At 45.0% G+C, this 22,648-nt stretch overlaps 1 protein-coding gene across 1 annotated transcript in view; it reads right to left on the reverse strand.

Moving 5' to 3' along the window:
• Window positions 1-22,648, reverse strand: part of ptpro (protein tyrosine phosphatase receptor type O) — a gene marked incomplete at both ends in the record, with an annotated part of 95,273 nt that overhangs the window by 10,157 nt on the left and 62,468 nt on the right. Inside the window, 4 exons of the mRNA XM_080538217.1 lie at window positions 854-922; window positions 1,414-1,534; window positions 2,261-2,399; window positions 7,248-7,381. Coding sequence (XP_080394343.1) covers window positions 854-922; window positions 1,414-1,534; window positions 2,261-2,399; window positions 7,248-7,381 — 463 coding nt within the window. The remainder of the gene's footprint in view (window positions 1-853; window positions 923-1,413; window positions 1,535-2,260; window positions 2,400-7,247; window positions 7,382-22,648) is intronic.

Raw genomic sequence — 22,648 nt, forward strand, 5'->3', positions numbered from 1 at the left:
ATTTCATTAATAATTTAGGAATGGAAGCCAAGGGTCTGCCTTAACTGACCGTCTTTCAGCTCTTATATTAATCATTCAAAATCAATATGACATGGAGAAGCTATGGGAAAAGCTGGCCATACTCGTTTAACATCCATAAATTCAACAAAATCATCCTTTGGGAGACGGTTTAAGTACCGCTCCCACTTGGTGGAGTGTTCGGCAAAATCGTTTAACTTAACATAAATAGATCACCCAATTCCAATTTGGTCTAGGAATAGACGCCGGCCCCTTCACTTGGCATTTTGGCCTTCTAATCTCAGATTAAGGGATATGCTGCACTTTCATTAGCAAAAATACAAAAATATTCTTAGGACAGCCCACACACAGGAGGCAGAGACTCACTCTCTCCCTCGCGTCAGACAAGCTCGCGGTCATTCTGGGGTCGCTACTTAGTCTTATAGCCCTGTTTCACAGATGAATGCAGTGTGTAAAACATTGCGTCGTGCCGTGAAAAATCCCTAATCTGGGCTCTCCGATTGCCCCACGTCCTCTAATCTTCCCTAAATGTGACCTTCCCAGGGTTCGAGGATGGCAAAGCTTTTACTCCCCGACCCTCTGAGTCTCAGGTGTGCTTCCTCAGGAGAACCACGTGGTCTGAAAGACTAGCAGTGACGGGTTGACTAAATACACCAACTAAATTAATACCATAAATTAACACTTAATACTAAATACATCATCCTTGTCAGGTTTACATGACAGGAGGAGGTGTCATCTGGGGCCGTTTGGTGTCATCGAAATGAGGTTGAGGTTTCTGACACTGAGGATGTCTACTGGGGGGTCCGGGACAGAGGAGACAGAGGGGATCTCGTACCAGTTGTAAGGAAGCTTGCCGTCTCTCTCGAATGAAGCAAAATTGACAAAAGTTTCTGCACCGCACTCCCTGGAAATAAAACATAGAACATGTTATCCACAAACAACACAGATACAGTATGCATCAACACACGCACGAGCACGCGCGCACACACACACACACACAATATCTCCCTGCGGACTAATCCCTTAACTCTGTACGTGCGCTGTTACCTACGGGAAGCTCTTCAGACAGTCCCATTCCCATTTTAGGGAAGTGAACAATTTGGTGGAACCAGAGTGAAGTGTGCTCTGTTTTCACCCCAGACACACAAAGCAAATACGAGACTTTGTTCCGGCATATATAGTCGTGACGATTCACTAATAGTATAAGACGGTCCTGTAGATACATGAATATACTGTATGTGGATCATATGTCATGTGACTATCTTTTCCCGGAGGTTCATGGTAGGTATATATGTCACTAATAGTATAAGAGGGTCCTGTAGATACATGAATAATACTGTATGTGGATCATATGTCACGTGACCATCTTTCCCGGGGGTTCATGGTAGAGTTTACCTGGCCATCTGCAGGTGTTTCTTCCGGAGCACGAGCAGGAAGAGCACCAGGAGGCTGATGAGGAGGACACTGAGGATGGCTAGAGCCGAAATGGTCGCCACGCTGGTGTTCATCTCTCTGGCTGTAGTGACACACACACACACACACACACACAACAACAAACCTGTAAGGGTAACGCTCAATAGGGCCAACATCATCGGTCATAAAATCAAACAAAATCAACACAATTATGAAATAGAAACAAGAACTGCTGTAGGAGATGATTGACAGGTGGGTAAGCCGATAGTCTGAGGTAAAGCCGATAGTCTGAGGTAAAGACGGCGGCTGTGGCTCATCGCAAGGTCGGCAGCTCGCAGCGGTTCGAATCCCGGCTGGCCGCGTGTCAGAGTGTCCTTGACCGAGGCACTGAACCCCCTAATTGCTCCAGGGCTTGAATCCCCTTGAATCCCTTTCCCTAAAGCCAATAGCTAAGCGACCAGAAGTTTCTCCTGGTCTTTCTGTTAAGTCAAGGAAGGCCAAGTGTTCGGGGCAGAAGAGTCTGGAGAAATGAGACAACCTTCGCCATAGCCAATTCCCTCAAATTCAAAGACCCAACACAGCATAGTTTGAGACAGAACTAGTTGACGAGCGAAGTCAAACATTTTTGAATATATATATATTTCTTTTAGAGAGAGAGAGAGAGAGAGAGAGAGAGAGAGAGAGAGAGAGAGAGAGAGGGAGAGGGGAATTCAAGCACTTTCAATGACCCATGTCTATTTTCAAAAACTTTTAAGACCTTGATTTCTTTTTCTCAAATTCACAAACTTTCAAGGATTTCAAGGACCCGTGGGAACCCTGACGTACGTACCCGCAGTGGTGATGGCGATGTAGGTGGGCTCGCTGGGGGTGCTGTAGCTGAAGCTCATCACGCTGCAGTTGTAGGTGGAGGAGGGCATCAGGCCGGACACGGTCATCACGTGGGAGTGGGCTGCCTGGGGTTCCCGGGCCTGCAGAGAAGAGAGGAGAGGGAGGAGAGTGACAGTTGGTCACATGATCCAACACAAGACAGACGAACCCCCGTGATGGAGGCACTACGAGCACTACGTCTCCTGAGACACCTGCTTTTCCACTATATACTATGCCTCTGTCATGCCAAATCGTGGCACTGCGAAATCTTGACCGGGCCATCAACGGCCCTAATCGTTCGAACGCTGTTGCTAATCGTCCGAACGTTCGACGTGCGTTCCAGACTAGGGCCAAAATCTGTCCGCCTGTGACATCATGCTACCGCTCTGTGCTTACTACCACAGCAGATGAATGTGTGTATCTTAAACGGCGAAGACAAATGTAATCTTCTTGCACTTGAATAGCATTAAGGTTGATGCAGGCTCACTAGTCAGCTATGGCTGATATAATATATAACATTGTATATGAAAACACCTGCTAGCATGCTCATTTCACACGTAATTCGCTCCGCTAACGTAGTACGGAGTTGGCTAGTTAAATCACATCACAGTGATAAATATAGCCTAATTCCATAACTGCATACTACTACGGAGAACACACACACACACACTCACACACAGAGGAAATCGCGCAATCAGCAGGGAGAGAGCCCGGAGCGCACCCGCGTCTCGGGCGGAGACCTTGGTAAAATCCCCCCTGTCCAATACAATGTTGGCAATATTCTCTATTGGTTAAGCGCTCCCAGTTTCAATGGTATCAGTATCTACAACCTCAAACTGTCTAAACCAGCCTCGACGGTGATATTGTAATCAAAATCAAATTCATGATTGATGAAAAAAACAAAACACGATGAATGACGGTGTGGGCAAGTAGGCCTACACAACCGAACTGCCGTTAATCCCCAACACTGCCGTTAATCCCCATCAACGTATGATATTGATTAGTGAAATACCTATAATGCAGTCAACAAGAGAAAGAAGATCAGCAGATCATTTCTCATAAAGTTGCAGTTGCTAGGAGCGCTCCCGACTGAAAAAGCAGCTGGATTGCACTGCCGTGCTTAGCGCTACTCTTGCCCTAGTCCCCCTACTGTACATGTAGGCTACAGTTATGAAATCTTTGATAGATGGATCTATCCGATGGGCTCAGGCCCGTCGCCAGGGCTCAGTATTAAGGGGGACATATGAACTGGATGGGGGGGCAACATTATGAATACATATTTTGATAACCCGATATGCTATTGTAGCCTATTCATGCAGCATTAACGCATCTATTCTGAGGTCACAGCGTTTCAGCGTTTCAGTTATTACCGGTAGGCTAATTACTGCTTTTTGTCCAGAAAAAAACATGTTGAAGTCCGACATATTTCAATCTCGCCGGTACCGGTGAAAATAAGTCCCTTGTGGCGGATTTTCTTGTACCTATGTACTCAAATCGCTGGGTTCGACCTGGAGTACACCGTTTTCAACAGATACACATAAGACCAACTTTGAATTCAAATAAAGAGATACAAGACTTACTTCAATTTGATAAAAGCTTTGTAGATTTTAAGGTTTACAATAATGCAGGTACAAAGTACAATGGTAGACAGGCAATTTGCAAATGGGACACAGAGTGACAGGCAATAAAATCTGACTGGCAGAATGTGCGCCGACTGAAGGGTGCACGGCCTTTTTGATGGTTGTTTAGGGAAGTAAACCAAGATCATTGATTGGTTCGATAAGAGGGTGGTGTCGGGGTCTGATTGGTGATTCTCAACCGGCCAGAATGTCCCGCCCAAGCGGTCTGAAATGTCACGTACCCCAAGATCGAAACTCGAACTCGAATGTTTTGGCGGCCAAAATTGAGGATTTAAAAACGGAGGGTTTTGCTTTGCTTGCTGATTGGCTAATGTCTTCTTAGTAACAACTTGCACATTACTAAGTATTTACTAGCTAAGATTGGCAAAAGATTGGCGTGGTGCAACCGAAATTAGTAAACAACTAGTTTGAAACTAGCTAGTAACAACTAGGGGTTTAGTAACTACTAAATGCCTAAACTTACGCCAAATTGGTGCAACCCAGTCCAGGGGAGGCTGGGGGAGGCAGAAATCTGGTGGAGGCCAGGCCCTGTTGGAATGCACGGAATGGACTGAGGCCTCATTAGAATGAGAACATCCTCCTCTTTTCTACCTCCGCCAGCCTCTCCTTGTGCAGATCTCACAAACGATAAAGGTGACTTGAAATCATCGTGAACTATGCGACTGCTAGGCTGAGCCTCTACCAGAGTAGCTCTTCAGAGGAGAGCTTTAAGCTCTGTTATCTCAACCCGCTGGTAACAACCCTTCAGATGAGGAGTTTATATGCTGCTTTCAATCTCATCCAACAACAGGTCATTGCTGAACAACGTTTAGGTCTGCTGTGAATGGCAACAGAGAGGCTGACAGTCAGACAGACAGACCGACAGACAGACAGAGGGTCTGACAGAGAGGGTGACAGACAGATAGACCGACACACCGAGAGACAGAGAGGCTGACAGACAGACAGAGGGGCTGACAGACAGACAGACAGACAGACAGAGAGGTTGACAGACAGACAGATAGACAAACAGATAGACAGAGAGGCTGACAGACAGACAGACAGACAGACAGACACGCCACTTCAACAGGAAGCTCAGCCACCAGGCTACACATCGCCGCCCTTCAAGAAGCTCCGCTTCTCCGTAACCGCCATGGCAACGGGCCACGTGAGACACCCCGCTCAGCGCTCGTTAATGACCCCTAATGAAGCACACGGCATACAGGCCTCTCTGAAAGAAAGCCCACGCTCCTCACCATGACAACACGCTCAACAGGACGTCAGTGGGGGACGGACGTGTCTTAGAATCTTCCAGCGAGCGGCCTGGGGTGGTCCAGTGGTCTAGCACCGGGGTCTACAGTGCACACCTTATGCCCATGTCGGCATAGGTTCGAATCCGGTCCCCGTGCCTTGCTGACATGTCCTCTCTCTCCCTTCTTCTCCTTACTTTCCTGTCTGTCTTCACTGTATCTGTCCAATAAAATGAAAAATATGAGTGGGACTGCTCCACTCAAAAAAGACTCTTCCAGAACAACCTCTATCTGTCTGTCTGTCTGTCTGTCTGTCTGTCTGACCGCTCACGGTTTTACCTGCCACGTCATTGGGCACAGCAGTTAGTCAACGTAGCCTAATACGGGCCCTTTAGCCGACGCTTTTTACCCCAAGCCACCTACAGTACCATGCTCTACCGCCAGAGCCACGACAGGACCACCATATCACACAGCGGTGGCGGTGTACAGTAGGCCTGTGTTGCCATAGTCACCACCACAAACACACACACCTCTCAGTGTCCTTGGGAGGGTCTACAGTATGGCATTGAACATCAACCTCTTCATGTCGCCTTGACCTTGAGATAACATGAACCACACCTATGACCTTTAACCTTCGCACTACTGCTTGGTTACACACACTCCTGGTCAATGTGAACACTCTTTACCCTTTGCACTACTGCTGTTTACAAATACTACCTTGCACCATATTTTTGCACATTGCACATACCTTTGATATAGCCACTATTTATCCATCTGTACACACCTACTGTACATAACTACCTTAACTGTACATGGCTCATAACTGTATATACCGCTAACTACTGTACATGCCATACTGTACCTATCACTATCACTGTCATGTTTTTATATCATGTTTTATATCAATATTTGTACTTTTCGCAACAACAACATTTTCGTTGTCTGGTACTTGTACTCTGCAATGTAATCTAATAACACAAATCCTTCCACTATCGATAACATAATAGTAGGTCTATAGGGCTTCAAAATGTAATGTGTAAAATGTAATGTGCCGATGTAAAAATAAAATATAAATAAATAAAATAAAATCAAGAAATAAATCGTAAGCCACACAGCAAATCAACGGCATACGGGGAACTCAGAAGTCATGAAAATGATTGACAGAAACCGAAACATAAAAACATAAAACATCCCCATACAGCATTCATCCTCTCCACGCTGGATGTTTGTAATTCAGACCTCAGGGGGTGTACTCGCTCGCTAGCTGGATGATGAAAGAGAGTGTAAAACCCACTTAGCATTTTAAAAGCCTCGGTGCTGGGGAATATTCTGTTCAGCCTCCCCCCAGCCCCCCGCCCCCCACCCCCCCACACTCATAAACGGCCGTTTACTGTAGAACCCTCCTGTAAAACGGGGTGTAAACAACCACTGGCTCCTCTCCTCTCAACACCAAACAAAGCAGGAAATGCGAGAGTGGCCCGGCTGCAGTTTCAACAGAGATATCCTCCACGTGAGAACGGAACAGGGTCTGATTTGGCAAAAAAGGGGAGGCATTGCATCAAGACTGAACACAGGGGAACAGAGATATGATCTCTCCAGAGGGGAAGAAAAGAAGTGTTTAGCCTAGTTTATTTCTACTGATGCCATCTTGTTTTATTGTGTTTTAGTATCTGCTGCCTGTCTGTCAGAGGTTGAAAGACAACGAAAGACAAAGAAAGACATTTCGAGGGGAAAATGTCTAATGCTCTAGCTCAGAAAGATGCTCGACTCAACTATTTATACTGACAAAAATATGTCGAAATTCACTATGACATTACGCCCCCGGCTTGATATATTTCATCATATTTACAGAGCGTTAGGATTTTGCACACAGCTGTGCTGTCTTAAACTGTACCTTGAGTTCAACACAAACACGGACGCGCACACACGGACGCACAAACACGGACGCACAAACACGGACGCACACACGCACGCACACACGCACACGCACACGCACACACACACACACACACACACACACACACACACACACACACACAGAGACACCCCTGTCCCCTTCCCACTAGGTCTTAAACTGTCTTACCTTGGGTTCTGTGTTGGGTCTGACGGGCTTGCAGAGGATCTGGTAGAAGTCCACCACGCCCTCTTCGGTCCAGAGCAGGGTCACGGACGAGTGCGTGGCGTTCACGGCGTACACGGACCGAGGAGGCGCCGGTTCTGTCCCACAAACAAACCAACCAGGGGAACAGAAAACCTCTGTGAGACCTCAGTGTTTGGTCCATGGGAGACCAGGTGCAGGAAGAGTTCTGCTCTGCGAGGTCTGTACAGTACCGGGCCGAGCAGAGAGATGTAACTCGGTGGGTACTGACTCTGAGGCGTCGTCCCCATTGGCTCTCAGGACTGTATTTAGAACGTTGAACTACTTCCTCTTGAACAGAGCAGAGCCTAGATGTGACAATCTCTCACGCTCTCTCCGAAAATAAATGCGCTCGCACTTTGATAGAGGAAGTGATGATTTGACATATTTTTAGAAAACGGGAAGTAAATGTTGAAAGTGAAAAAACGTGAGAATATGACCCACATGAGAAAAGAAATCGGTGGATATTTTCTAGAGTCCAACATCGACTGTCTTTCATCGTGTGTATGTGTGTGTGTGTGTGTGTGTGTGCATGTGTGTGTGTGTGTGTTTTGAGGCAGGGGGGCTGGATTGGGGTAACTGTGGCACATATTCCCCTTTTAGTTGGGGGCCTTAGGGATATTTTTGTGCAAATTTGTGCAAAAGCACCACATTTGGCCCAGATGTAGCTCAGAGTATGCTCTAATGATTTAGCCAGGGCGCCCGAGCCAACGACCACCGGGGTCGCCATGGCGGCCAAATCAATATGGCCGCCCTCTGAAAAAGGTTTCGGCTATAACTTTTGAACCAAATGAACTAGAAATGCAAGCCTGGTGTCTATTTTATGTTTTTTGACTATTAAAAACACATTATAATGCTTATATTCATGATTGGGTGTGTCTGGCCCCCTAATTTGCATAATGCATTATTTATTTTTGGGGGCTTTTGGGTCAGGTCGATTGGCAAATGTCAATGTCCTTGCTGTGACGTATTGCGTCGGTCTTGGAGGTGTGATGGGTGCCGCCAAATGCATTGTACTTCTGACATTGACATTCTCATATATATATATTAATATAATATACAGTACAGGCCAAAAGTTTGGACACACCTTTTCATTCAATGTGTTTCCTTTATTTTCATGACTATTTACATTGTAGATTCTCACTGAAGGCATCAAAACTATGAATGAACACATGTGGAATGATGTACTTAACAAAAAAGTGTGAAATAACTCTAAATATGTCTTATATTTTAGATTCCTCAAAGTAGCCACCCTTTGCTTTTTTGTTGTTAATAAAATAAAAATGTTTTGTTGTTAATAAAATATATAATAATAATAATATTAAATATATATACAGTATATATAATAACATATTATTATTAACACATATTATATTTAATATTATTATTATATATTTTATTGAACTATGTGTTCATTCATAGTTTTGATGCCTTCAGTGAGAATCTACAATGTACCAAATAGTCATGAAAATAAAGGAAACGCATTGAATGACAAGGTGTGTCCAAACTTTTGGCCTGTACTGTATATTGATATAGATTCTGACTTAAGCTTTGAGTCTCACATCAAATCTATCACTAGAAATGCTTTTTATCATCTACGGAATATTGCAAAAGTTAGAAATGTTCTCCGGCAAGCTGATGCAGAAGTGTTAATGCATGCTTTTGTTATTACACGTTTGGACTTAAGGCCAATGCACACGGCATTGGGGGTAGTGGTGGTCTAGTGGATAGTGAGTTGGACTTGTGATCGGAAGGTTGCGAGTTCAAATCCCGCCTGAAACCTCACCACTACTAGTGTGCCCTTGAGTAAAGCACTTAGCCTTCAGTTACTCCCTGTAATTCGTAATTGTAAGTCGCTTTGGATTATGCTGACCTGAAGGTAGTACTACCCAAGTTCTATCAGCATGTTAAATGTGCAACAAGAGGAGAAAAAACACTGGACAAGGTATACACCAACATCAAGCTTGCTTACAAGGCTAGACCGCTAGCTCATCTAGGCATGTCTGATCACGTGTCAATCCTCCTGATCCCAGCCTACACTCCCATGAGGAAAAGTGCTCCCATCACCACTAAGACTGTCAGAACCTGGCCAGCAGGGTCCGCTCCACTGCAGATCTGCCTGAATGACACCTCATGGCAGGAATATGAGCATGAGGACCAGGAACAGTTCACGTCGTCGGTTCTGAACCACATAGTGAACTGCACCAACTCAGCCACCGTGGACAAACGTGTCCGGGTCTACCCCAACACGAAGCCATGGATGACTGAGAAGGTCCGAAAACTGCTCAAGGAGAGGGACAACGCCTACTCAGCGAAGGACACACTGCTGTACAGCACCACCAGGGCTAACCTAAAGCGTGGCATCCGGGAGGCCAAGGCAGACCACAGAGAGAAGATTGAGGAATGCTTCCTGAGCAACGACTCCAGGCGGGTGTGGCAGGGGGTTCAGCACATGACAAACTTCAGAGCCAACAGGCTCACAGCCGCGGAAGACGACCCCCTGCTGGCAGAAAAGCTGAACTCCTTCTACGCCCGGTTCGACGAGGGGCGAACGGAGGTAACCACAACACAAACACCACTCTCTCCAGCTCTCAGCAGCCTCACCCTCACAGAGCATGAAGTGAGACGCGTGCTGAAGGCGGTGGACCCCAGAAAAGCCTCAGGGCCGGATGGCGTCCTGGGACGGGTGCTGAGGGACTGCGCCGACCAGCTGGCCGGGGTTTTCACCAACATCTTCAACCAGTCCCTGTCCCAGGCCACCATCCCACCCTGCCTGAAAACCTCAACTATCATCCCAGTCCCGAAGAAAAGCACGGTGAGCTGCCTAAACGACTACCGCCCGGTGGCACTCACACCAATCATCATGAAGTGCTTCGAGAAACTAGTCCGGGCCCACATAGTCACACGCCTCCCGCCCAACCTGGATCCATACCAGTTCGCCTACAGAGCCCACAGGTCCACAGAGGACGCCATCGCGACGACTCTCCACTCCACTCTATCCCACCTGGAGAGGGGGAACAGCTACGCGAGACTGCTCTTTGTGGACTTCAGCTCTGCCTTCAACACCATCCTTCCAGACAGGCTAGTGACCAAACTACTAGACCTGGGACTATCACACTCTATCTGTGCATGGATCAAGGACTTCCTGTCTGACCGCCCCCAGAGGGTGCGGGTGGGCTCCCACACCTCCACAGCCCTCAGACTCAGCACTGGGTCCCCCCAGGGCTGCGTGCTAAGCCCCATCCTCTACAACCTCTACACCTACGACTTCACCCCCGTCCACCCCAGCAACTCCATCGTAAAGTTTGCAGACGACACCACCGTGGTGGGCTGCATCTCGGGGGGGGGACGAGGCGGCGTACAGGGATGAGGTGGAGCAGCTGGGCAAGCTGTGCAAGGTTAACAACCTGCTGCTGAACCAGTCAAAGACCCAGGAAATCATCGTGGACTTCAGGAGGAAAAAATCTGAGGTCCAGCCCCTGCTCGTCGATGGAGGGAGCGTGGAGAGAGTCTCAACCCTCCGATTCCTGGGGGTGCACATACAGGATGACCTGTCCTGGAAGACCAACACAGCAGCCATCATCAAGAAGGCACAACAGCGGCTCTACTTCCTGAGAGTCCTCAGGAAATACCACCTCAGACAGGAGCTGCTTGTGACCTTCTACCGCTGCACAGTGGAGAGCATCCTCACCTACTGCATCTGCGTGTGGTTCTCCAGCTGCACAGCCGCAGAGAGGAAAGCGCTACAGAGAGTCGTGAGATCGGCCCAGAAGATCACCGGCGCCCCCCTCCCCTCTCTGGAAGAGCTGTACAACACACACTGCCTCAGGAAGGCCTCCAAGATCTCCAGAGACCCATCCCACCCTGGGAACGAACACTTTGTTCGGCTGCCCTCGGACAGGCGGTTCAGGACCATGTTCGCAAGGACAAATAGACTGAAGCTCAGCTTCTACCCCAGGGCCATTCAGGCCCTGAACACAGCAAAGACCTAGGTTCTAGGCCCTGGACAATCTAGACAATTTGATGGCAGCTACTAGATTGTAATCAAGTGCAATACTGAAACACAACTGTGAACATTTCAAACCTGCAAACTGCGACACTTTAAATGAATGTGCAATAACACTATGTGCAATATGACAACCCTCGGGTACATAAGGTTCAGAGATAGGAAATGTTAGGATATGTATAGCATAGCATAGAGTACAGCACAGTGTTTTATTTGTATAGCATAGTATAGTGGATAGTGTACATAGCCTTTATTTATGTAAACCAGCTCTTTTCCCTTCTTGTTTTTAGTTTTTTTCCTAGCACCAGGGGAGCCCCCCCTCCCAAATTTCGTTGTATGGTACCTGTACTATATCAATGACAATAAAGACCATTCATTCATTCATTCATTCATTCATTCATTCATAAAAGCGTCTGCTAAATGGCCAAATTAAAATTAATTACACGGCGTGCGATTTTTGTCGCCGGACAAAATTCGATTTTGAAGTTTGAATTGAAGTCTATGAGAAAATCTCATCCCAATGCACACGGCCCCGATTTTAATCGCACCGCGATTCCATTCGTTTTGAATGGGACAAAGCACACGGCGGCCGATTTTTGTCGCACTGTCAAATTTTGTAAAAGTTCGTGGTGCGACGGATTATTGCATCACAATGGGACAATTGGGAAAACTTCAACTGGTCTATCTAAATTAATTGAGTCACTCATAACGGGGAGAGAGACTGGAGCATACATTTTACACACGTCTTTCGGTCATAGACAGCTAGCTTGCTGAGCATCAACTAATTTTCCATAACGTAAAAAGGAGGCGGTTGGTTGTGGGTCTACGAGATTCTGCAGTCTCACAATGAAATGAGAGTTCAACTTGGTCAACAGTTGAGGCTTTAGTGTACAGGAGGACCGCTCCAGACAACTGACTTCAGGTTGAACAGACAGGAGTTTGACGTGGATCTGGGAGAGATTGGAGCCGTCGTCTCCAAGATGCCAACCACATTGCGAGAGTATCAAATATGTGCTTTAAGGAGGGTATTGTAGTGCCAAAAAACGAGAGTCGTAGGCGGAGCGGAGACATTTCAGAGCTAGCATCAAAACACTAGTCTTTTACGGCACTGTACTGTTATAAACTGTTTAATAACAGCTTCCAATACAAACGGAACCAAATTAATTGTAACAGTAGTTTGAAAAACATTAGTGTAACATACATAATACATACATGCAATTTCAAATTACAAATATAGTGTTGTCAGGGCTTGACATTAAGCTTTTTCAGTGAACTTATCTATAACTTTGCATACCTGCATTCTTATGAATATGTTGGTTTTGTTTATACATGCTTTAGGGAGGGTATTCAGTTATTTAACATGATGGCATATATTTATTTACATGTGAATAAAATATTACTAAAAAGGTATTATCATTGTTGTTATTTGTATTTTGTACTGTGCAGCCAAAAAGGCTATCGTAAATCTTTGAGCAAATAACGTTATTTATACTTATAATATATACTATACTATATATATTATATTAGTTTACTCAAATATCTACGATAGTGTTTTTGGCTGCACAGGGTTGCCAGATTTCTAGCATAACTGAATGACCAGCCAAATTGTACACGTTGTATAGACACTGTCCACTGAAAACCGGACATCTGGCAACCCAAAATTAATATTTACTCTACTGTACGTACGTTGTTAAGTGAAATGCATTATATATGTCCTCAGTTGAATATATTGTGTTTATCCTATGCCCAGGTTAATGAGGGGATGCAGTGCTGTTGTTGTACCACTGGGGGGCGCTGCATAAGACTGCAGGCTTGTGTGTTGTTAATATTGTAGCGAACGGGAACTTGGTAGTGTAACTCGCCCCATGGGGGGGGGTCGAACCCCGATCTCCCGCATAACCGCGCTAACCACAACACCAAAAGAGTTAACTCCCTTGGCGGAGCTGCTAACGGGCCTCGGGGGGGTTGGTTATCGTGGATATGGCTCGCCCCATGCGGGGATCGAACCCCGGTCTCCCGCATAACCGCCGGCCGCGCTAACCACAACACCAACGGAGTTAACTCCCTTTAGTCCTTGGGCCAAACCATTTTTCACTACCAAATTCTGGGCAAATCCTAGATGTGATTTTCTTATTCCTATACATCCCTAGATTATGTTTTGATATGATAGACCTTTTGGATTGGCAGCTTATTAGTAGTTATCACCTCGTAAAGGTACGGAGTGCTTTTTTCAAAACCGGAGTTTTGCCTAGAAAAGTCCCCTGCCATATATTGCTCCCCTTCGTATGATTCGCGCCTAGCTGTGGTGTGGTTGTGATAGAGACATGAGCCTTTTCATGTTCTTTATGCGCCTGAGTCTCCTAAACACGTAGAGACCAACCCCGAATCGATCAATGATTCCTACGATGAGCTATGGTAACTTTACCGCACCTACCCCCTACCGATGAATGCCTAATTTTTGCGGTTTTCCGGAGGTATTGTGCGGTAGGTGCGGGAAAGTTACCATAGCTCAGCGTAGGAAGCTCTGATCGACTCGGGGTTGGTCTCTACGTGTTCAGGAGACCCAGGCGCATAAAGCTAACCTGGCTCATGTCTCTATCACAACCACAGCCCGAGCTATGCGCGACTGACGTGAAGGGGAGCAAAATATGGCAGGGGACTTGTGGACCCGAATGCAGGACACTGAGGCGGAGTCAGATGAAAGGTCAAACCCATGGATGGGTACATTTATTGTTTTCTGAATTTGTATGTTTAAATATACAAATGATACATTATCTACTTAAAATATGCGTTAATTTACATAGTTTTCCAGAATAAAAATCTAAAACAAAGTGCTTAAAACAAATAAAGTGTGTGTTTACCTCCTCAAATAAATTAACTTAGCCCCAGCCAGATCCATATTTAGAGGTAAGTTAGCAAGCTAGTTTAGAGTTAGTGGTAATGTATAGCTGGTTACTGGTTAGATAACGAAGCGACCTTGGGTTCCCTGAAAGGTGCTATATAAATGCAAGTTATTATTATTATTATTATTATTATTATAACTAGCTAGCTAGTTTTTTCTACCATAAATCATCTCCTGAAGCCACAACCATCTCCCACTACTGAGGCTACAGAGCAGCGATGTAACAGCTTCATTGACTTTTTCAGATCCAAGGTCAACAACATTCGCTCTCTGATGCCCAGCTCTTCCTCTCTGTCTCCCTCTGCTACCAACCCCTCGCCTGGGAGTTTGCCATCTCTCCCATGTTTCACAGAGGTTCAACAGAGCCACATTATGGAAATCCTTAGAGGAATGAAATCATGCACTTGCGCCTTGGACCCCATTCCCACTGCTCTGCTCAAGTCATACACCAACCTTGCCTTCCTGTCCAAGGTGCTAGTGAAGGAAGTTGCTTCCCAACTCCAGGATCACCTCAAACACAACAACCTGTTTGAAAGATTTCAGTCAGGCTTTCGCTCAGCCCACAGTACAGAAACGGCTATGCTAAGGGTGACGAATGAACTGCTAATGACATCCTCCTGGACCTGACAGCAGCATTTGACATGGTGGATCACACTATCCTCCTAGAGCGCCTCCACACCACCATTGGACTCTCAGACTCTGCACTGAAGTGGTTTCAGTCCTATCTCTCTGGCAGGACTGAATACGTCTCACTGGGAGGATGCAAGTCCAGACTTCTCCCTGTTACCTGTGGTGTTCCACAGGGGTCGGTTCTCGGCCCCATCCTCTTCATCACCTACATGCTCCCCCTCGGTCGTGTCATCACCAGATATGGGATGTCTTTCCATTGTTATGCTGATGACACACAGCTCTACATTAAAACTACCCCAAGCCCCTCTGCAGCCATGTCATGTCTCACCACCTGTCTTGAGGAGATAAAGGCATGGATGAACAACAACTTCCTTCAGTTAAATAGTAACAAATCCGAAGCTCGTCTTGTTGGCACCCCACACCAGGTTCAGTCTTCGCCCATATCACAGCTCACCTTCGAGGGTCAAGTCATCCTCTTCTCCTCCTCAGTTTCAAATCTGGGGGTTAGGTTTGACTCTCACCTGACCTTCAGTGACCATATAAAACACCTGTGCAAAACCTCCTTCTATCATCTCAGAAATATTTCCAAACTCCGTCCCACTCTAACCCTGTCAGATGCAGAGAACTTGTCCATGCCTTTGACTACTGCAATCCGCTCTTCATCGGGATTCCTGGCAAAAGCATACAGAAGCTGCCATACATCCAGAACAGCGCTGCCAGGATCCTGATGAGAGTCCACAAATACAAGCACATAACCCCTGTTCTACACTCACTACACTGGCTCCCTGTCTCATTCAGGGTTGACTACAAAGTCCTTCTTCTCACCCACAAATGCATCAACGGACACGCACCTCCCTATCTACAAGAACTCATCACTCCACAAACCTCCACCCGCACCCTCAGGTCTTCAAACAGTTTGCTCCTCCAGGTCCCCAATACCAGGCTCCGCACCATGGGGGACCGAGCCTTCTGTTAGGCTCCGCCGTGCCTGTGGAACAGCCTTCCTAGCCAGCTAAGGGCAGTACAGAGCCTGTGCAACAGCCTTCCTAGCCAGCTAAGGGCAGTACAGAGCCTGTGGAACAGCCTTCCTAGCCAGCTAAGGGCAGTACAGAGCCTGTGGAACAGCCTTCCTAGCCAGCTAAGGGCAGTACAGAGCCTGTGCAACAGCCTTCCTAGCCAGCTAAGGGCAGTACAGAGCCTGTGGAACAGCCTTCCTAGCCAGCTATGGGCAGTACAGAGCCTGGACTCTTTTAAGACAGGCCTTTGACTGTTGAACTATGTTCATTTTTGTGATTTATTTTGAGTTGTTTTACTATGTTTTTAACTTATTATGTTTTAGTTTTTTTTACTCTGTAGCACTCTGATATTCTTTTGAATGAAAAGTGCAATACAAATAAAATGCATTATTATTATTTATAGTTAATAACACTTTAGTTAGCTAGCTAAACTAGCAAAGTAGCCTGTTGTGTACCCAGGCTTGAGACAGGGTTTTATATTGTAGTAATATTAATGTAACTTAATTTACATTAAATTTACAGAAGATTCCTTGTTTGTAGCCCCTCTAAGTTGTAATGAGATCTGCCCCAATTACTGCACCCTGACAATATTTTAGTTTAGAATAAGGTTGGTAATTTAATGTCAAACTAGATGTATTCCTCTATTTCAGAGACCCACATCATCAGCAGTAAGCATCATCCACTGCTCTGATGATGGACAGCATCATCCACTGCTCTGATGATGGACAGCATCATCCACTGCTCTGATCATGGACAGCATCATCCACTGCTCTGATCATGGACAGCATCATCCACTGCTCTGATGATGGACAGCATCATCCACTGCTCTGATCATGGACAGCATCATCCACTGCTCTGTCATGGACAGCATCATCCACTGCTCTGATCATGGACAGCATCATCCACTGCTCTGATCATGGACAGCATCATCCACTGCTCTGTCATGGACAGCATCATCCACTGCTCTGATCATGGACAGCATCACCCACTGCTCTGATCATGGACAGCATCACCCACTGCTCTGATCATGGACAGCATCATCCACTGCTCTGATGATGGACAGCATCATCCACTGCTCTGATGATGACTCCAACTCAAACCTGGTGTCACCCCAAAACCTGGACTTATGGAGAACTTTGTTGAGGGCGGCAGAAATCAGAAAACATCTCCCAATTTTGGACCACACCTACCACCGGACTCCATACACCTACAGCTTTCACTGCCTTGTGGGCTAAATAAATGTAACTGTTCATCTGCCTCCGCCTCAGTGTCCTGCATTCGGGTCCACTCCCGTACAGAACGTAGGCTAACACACATTTTAAATGACAGCAGTCCATACTTTAAGAGGGGATAAGGTATTAAACTACTAACAACAAGGTCCAACAAGGTCTATCACATCAAATAATAATCTAGGGATGTATAGTAATTAATTACTGTCTTTATCCAATCTGTGGTCCAAATGTTCTTTAAAGATATGCAAATTAACTCATATTTTAAGTAGATAATACATCATTTGCATATTTAAACAGAACATTTCTGAAAACTTGTAATACAAAAAATTATTGTCTCAATGTAAGTAATCAACTGGGGAAGTTTCATGGTGATATCTATTAGGTAAAATGTTTTACCCATCAAAAAGTCCCCGGCCATATTCTGCTCCCCTTCGCGTCAGTCGCGCATAGCTCGGGCTGTGCTTGTGATAGAGACATGAGCCAGGTTAGCTTTATGCGCCTGGGTCTCCTGAACAAGTAGAGACCAACCCCGAGTCGATCAGAGCTTCCTACGCTGAGCTATGGTAACTTTCCCGCACCTACCGCACAATACCTCCGGAAAACCGCAAAAATTAGGCATTCATCGGTAGGGGGTAGGTGCGGTAAAGTTACCATAGCTCATCGTAGGAATCATTGATCGACTCGGGGTTGGTCTCTACGTGTTTAGGAGACTCAGGCGCATAAAGAACATGAAAGGGCTCATGTCTCTATCACAATCACAGCACAGCTAGGCGCGAATCATGCGAAGGGGAGCAGGATATGGCATGGGACTTTTCTAGGCAAAACTCCGGTTTTGAAAAAAGCACTCCGTACCTTTACGAGGTGATAACCAGGGTGCGAAATAAGGGGGAGCTCGGGGAGCTATAGCTCCCCTAGTGGTGACATGAGCTCCCCTGGAAACATGGTTTGTGAAATTTTGGGGGAGCTCTAAAATATTCTAAATTGCGATGGATTTATTCCAAGTTGTGACGGATTTTACCTTGTGTAATATGATTTGTAGAGGCATACAATCTATTTTGATGTTGGTATTAGGTATATAAATGATATATCATAGCCTACATATAGGCCTTTATTGGCTACAACTATGCGACAGTAACTTGCAGCGGGGTGCACTGACGCTGAACCCCTCATAGTGATAAGTAGGTGGACAACGCGTGGTGCTGAAATAGCCGACATGCGGTGTGTGGTTTGAAAAAAGTAACGCCAGCTCAGTAAATAATTCAAACTTAATGTTTACTTATAGGCTATGTGAATGTGACTGCACCACACATGTGAACAGTAACAAAGCAAATGCAGTTTAATTTTATGAAAAACATTGACAACTAAATCGGTGCAAAAAAAAAAAGAAGATGAATCTGCTTAGCCTATGCTCCTGAAAAACATTTAATGACAGAGCAAACACGCTACATTACTAGGGATAATAATTACAATGAGCCATTCATTAAAAATAGAAAAAATAATATTAGGCTATTAAATCTCACTCAAACTGGCATCTCCCATCGGTCACTATTTGTTGGCTATCTGGTGATATGGACGTCTTTGAGTGTCTAGAAAAGCGCTATAAGTCTAATGTATTATTATTATTTATTATTATTATGGACGTCACTTTAATCCGGCAGTTCTCAAGGTTTTTATGCACCAATCGATTCCTCTAGCGTGTCTTTATCACATTCATTGACGAAAAGGACGACTCGCATGTATAGGTGGAAGGGAACATTCATTGTGAGCACGGAAAATGCGAGTCTCTCACAACGGCTTTGCATTGATGAAACCAGGTAGGATGAACGCATAGTTCGCTGTCCATTCCTCTTTAAATGCCCTGTTTTCACCGTCAACTTTCCTCTTTAGACCTTTGGAGAGTGACATTATGTTTCTCTTGCTAGCTAGCAGGTTAAATGTTTAGCCAACTTCACCTGGCACCAAACAACCAATCCAATAATAATGTGACCTTGTAAGTCTGGGAGGAGGGGGGAATCATTATCAGAATAAAACTATGTTAAATAATTATTAGAATAAGTTAGGCTGCGCTACATCGTCAGTCCACACATGTATTATTCAAAACTATGGAAAAGGGTGAAACTACGTTGTTGAGAATCACAACACAAACTCGCTAGTCAAGCCAAAATACAGCAGCGAAATGGATTGGACTGCTACCTAGTTAACTAGAACACTACTTTACATTGTTACCTAGTTAACTAGAACACTACTTTACATTGTTACCTAGTTAACTACAACACTACTTTACATTGTTAGCAGGCTCACAAAACAAGCCGTGTTAGTTGACTAGCGATGTGTCATTGATTTTCGACAACGCGGAAATGTATTCACATTTTTCGAAAGAAAAGTCAAAGCATTAGAACGTAGAACGGAAAATCGCACGCGCGCTATGCGCACGGAAAGCCACCGGCCCCGATTTGGCCAGATTTTTTTTTTCCGTCAGGAGATTTTTTTTTTGTTGTTGCTTTAATCCCTGGGCTCCCCCGCACACCGTGATTTAATTCGCACACTGGTGATAACTACTAATAAGCTGCCAATCCAAAAGGTCTATCATATCAAAACATAATCTAGGGATGTATAGGAATAAGAAAATCACATCTAGGATTTGCCCAGAATTTGGTAGTGAAATGTTCAATTTGGGGGTTTGGCCCAAGGACTACTTGGTGTAGCTATCGTCTCCGATATTGATTCTCCCCGAGTGCAACGTAGGTGGAAGCTGCCATCATAAACGTTAACATACGTGTATGTCATTTACCGGTAACCTGGGGGCCATTCCACTAAAGGTGGATCAGTATAGCGGCGATATAAATAAATGCGGCGCTCAGGCAACTCGAGATTGGAATTCAAGCCTCAGGTGATTCCTCGAAGGAGGATCAGCCTTGTGTGATGAGTGTTCACAGAAGACAGGCTTACAAATCTTCGATATGGGCGCGTGCACGCAGACATAAAGAGCCCAGAAGAGTCGATCTGTCGAAATGAAGATACTCCACTCTGCAGGGGTACTACATTTGCGCAGCATTCCCGAATTATTGATCTTTATGAAGACGGAAAAAGAGTAAAGAGTAAAGATGTAAAATAGTGCAATACTGCCGCAATTAACAAGGCGAGGGAAATGGTTTGGCAAGACATTGCTGACCGATTAAATGCGTAGGTCATACTAGCCCCAGTTATTGTTATATGTTCATATTTTAATAAATGAATATTACTACTGTGGTGATATCAGCAGCAGGCTACAAACCATCATATCGCCACAATGGCCTAGTGGTATTGACCGCTGCCACAGGATTTATTCATCATTTTTAGACATGGTTCGAATCCCTCTTCAGACGCATTTTTTACTGCATTTCGTTGTCTGAATCTAATCTAAAATCTCATCTAAAAAAGTATGTAGGCTATAAAATTATGGTGCAGGCTAATTTACAAGAACTGACACGATTACAATGGTGTTTGAAGCCTTTGCATGAAGGCTTCGGTTAAATGTAAAAAAAACAAAAAAAACATTCCTTAGTCAAGTCTCAAACTCGCAACCTTTGGGACTCCAGCCGGCTGCTTTAACCACTACGCCAACCAGACAGCTGTGATAACAGCAATGCAAGTTGATAGACATACCTATTCATTTTATTTTATTTTTTACACTTTTTAATTTATGTATCCATCGATCTATCTATCTATCTATCTATCACACTTTCAAAAGATCTAGTTATCTATCACACAATCAAACTATCTATCGATCGATCACACTTTCAAATTATCAAATTATCTATCTATCACACAGTCAAACTATCTAATCTATCTATCTCGTGTGAAGTGGGAACTAATATTTCCTAAAAGACACATGAGGAACTGTCGTTCGGGGTTTAGTTTCCGCCTGTGAGCCTTTTTTGACGCGTGTCTTACCATAGCCTGTGTTTTAGCCTGGTCGCGAGCAGGCTAATTATATCTGACTCAGAAGGAGCTCAACCAAGCAGCGAATTATTTGAGCCACATTGATGGCACCGAACGCAAGCTAACATTTTCGAGGCTTAGAACTTTATCGAGGCTTAGAACTTTATCGAGCTTCGTGGAATACCCCCCAGAATGGATGAAATGGATGACGAAAAGCTCATAACTTGTCAACCTGACATCTTCAATTGTGGATGGAGCAATCATCTATTTTAACGGTTTGACAGTCAAGGGCAAGATATGAACATCACCATCAGCCAGCCACTACACCTATATAGCCCACAGCTGCAACTATACACATTACTAGCTATACGAATTACTGCATGCATGATTTATTTCCGTGTCATGCCACATAGCTACACGGCCCATCTAGGGTTGCCACCCGTACCTTGAAATACGGAATCGTTCCTTATTTGACAGTTAAAAGATGCGTTCAGTTTTGAACCAATACGGAACGCTGTTTGTTCCGTATTTTCAATCCACCCGCATTGCGTGATTCCTCCAATATATCTTACTGCAGCGCTGGGCAATAATCAGTGTTTCCTCTATATGCATTGATTCGTGGCGGCCCGCACTGCAATCGAGACTGAATCGCTCAACAGGCGCGCGGCGCGAGGCGACAACAAAACAGTTTTGTGATTGGTCCGAATTTCGTGGGACATTTGGATTTCAGGAAATCGCCCGTCCCTTTAATCCCGTAAACGTATCCTAATCGAAAATGCAACATCATCAGCGACGACTGTGGGTTATTGCATTTACTGCTGTTCTCTGGTTCATGTTCTTATACCAGTGCTCAGTATAGAGTATTTTAAAATGGAGTGACTGCAGGAACAGGTGCTCTGTGGGGCTCATGAGGAGTCACTCTCAACTTTGAGCTGTCCTGTTCAGAGTTTGACTCCATTGTTTTGAAAGACAAACAGCTGCTCAGTGCTGCAAGGAGTGATCAGAAGTACACTTGGAAAAAGAAATACACACAGTGAGGAAGAGAGAGAGAGGTGTTAACTGTTTTCACAGGAAAAATAAGTAACACAATGAGGAGAAGAGAGAGAGCTCAACTGCTAAACCCTGTCTACTGCTGCACATGATTGAATGATGACTGTTGAATATTTTGTAGTTTTATAGTTTCATAAATTATTATTTGCACAACCATTGTTGCACTATATTTGAAAGTGGCAAAGCTTTGTTTAATTGTAAGTTATTGAGTTAAGTTATGGTGCATATACTGTATGCTAATGCTAATGTTTAATACATTTTGTATTAAGATACGTTCAGTCAGTGTTAATAAAGCACTTGAAACTTTAAGTATGAATCTAAATGCTTTATTGAAACAATGTTTAACTTTATTGTTTGATTTACTAGCACTGGGGCCCCCACCCCGCCCTTGGGCCCGTGGTGGTCGTGGTCCCGAGGAGCGGGGCCCCTACTGCGAGGGGTGTCCCTTATTTCTCTGACTGAAAGGTGGCAACCCTAGGCCCATCTCACATACAAGACGCCTATATATAATAAAAATAACAATCCTTAGTTCCTAGTTCCTGGCCTACCGTGTAGTTTAAGCTAAGGACACTTTAACCTGAGCCCGAGGA

This window comes from Nansenia antarctica, assembly GCF_963989245.1.
Source record: "Nansenia antarctica genome assembly, chromosome: 8".
In the NCBI taxonomy this organism is placed as follows: Eukaryota; Metazoa; Chordata; class Actinopteri; order Argentiniformes; family Microstomatidae; genus Nansenia; species Nansenia antarctica.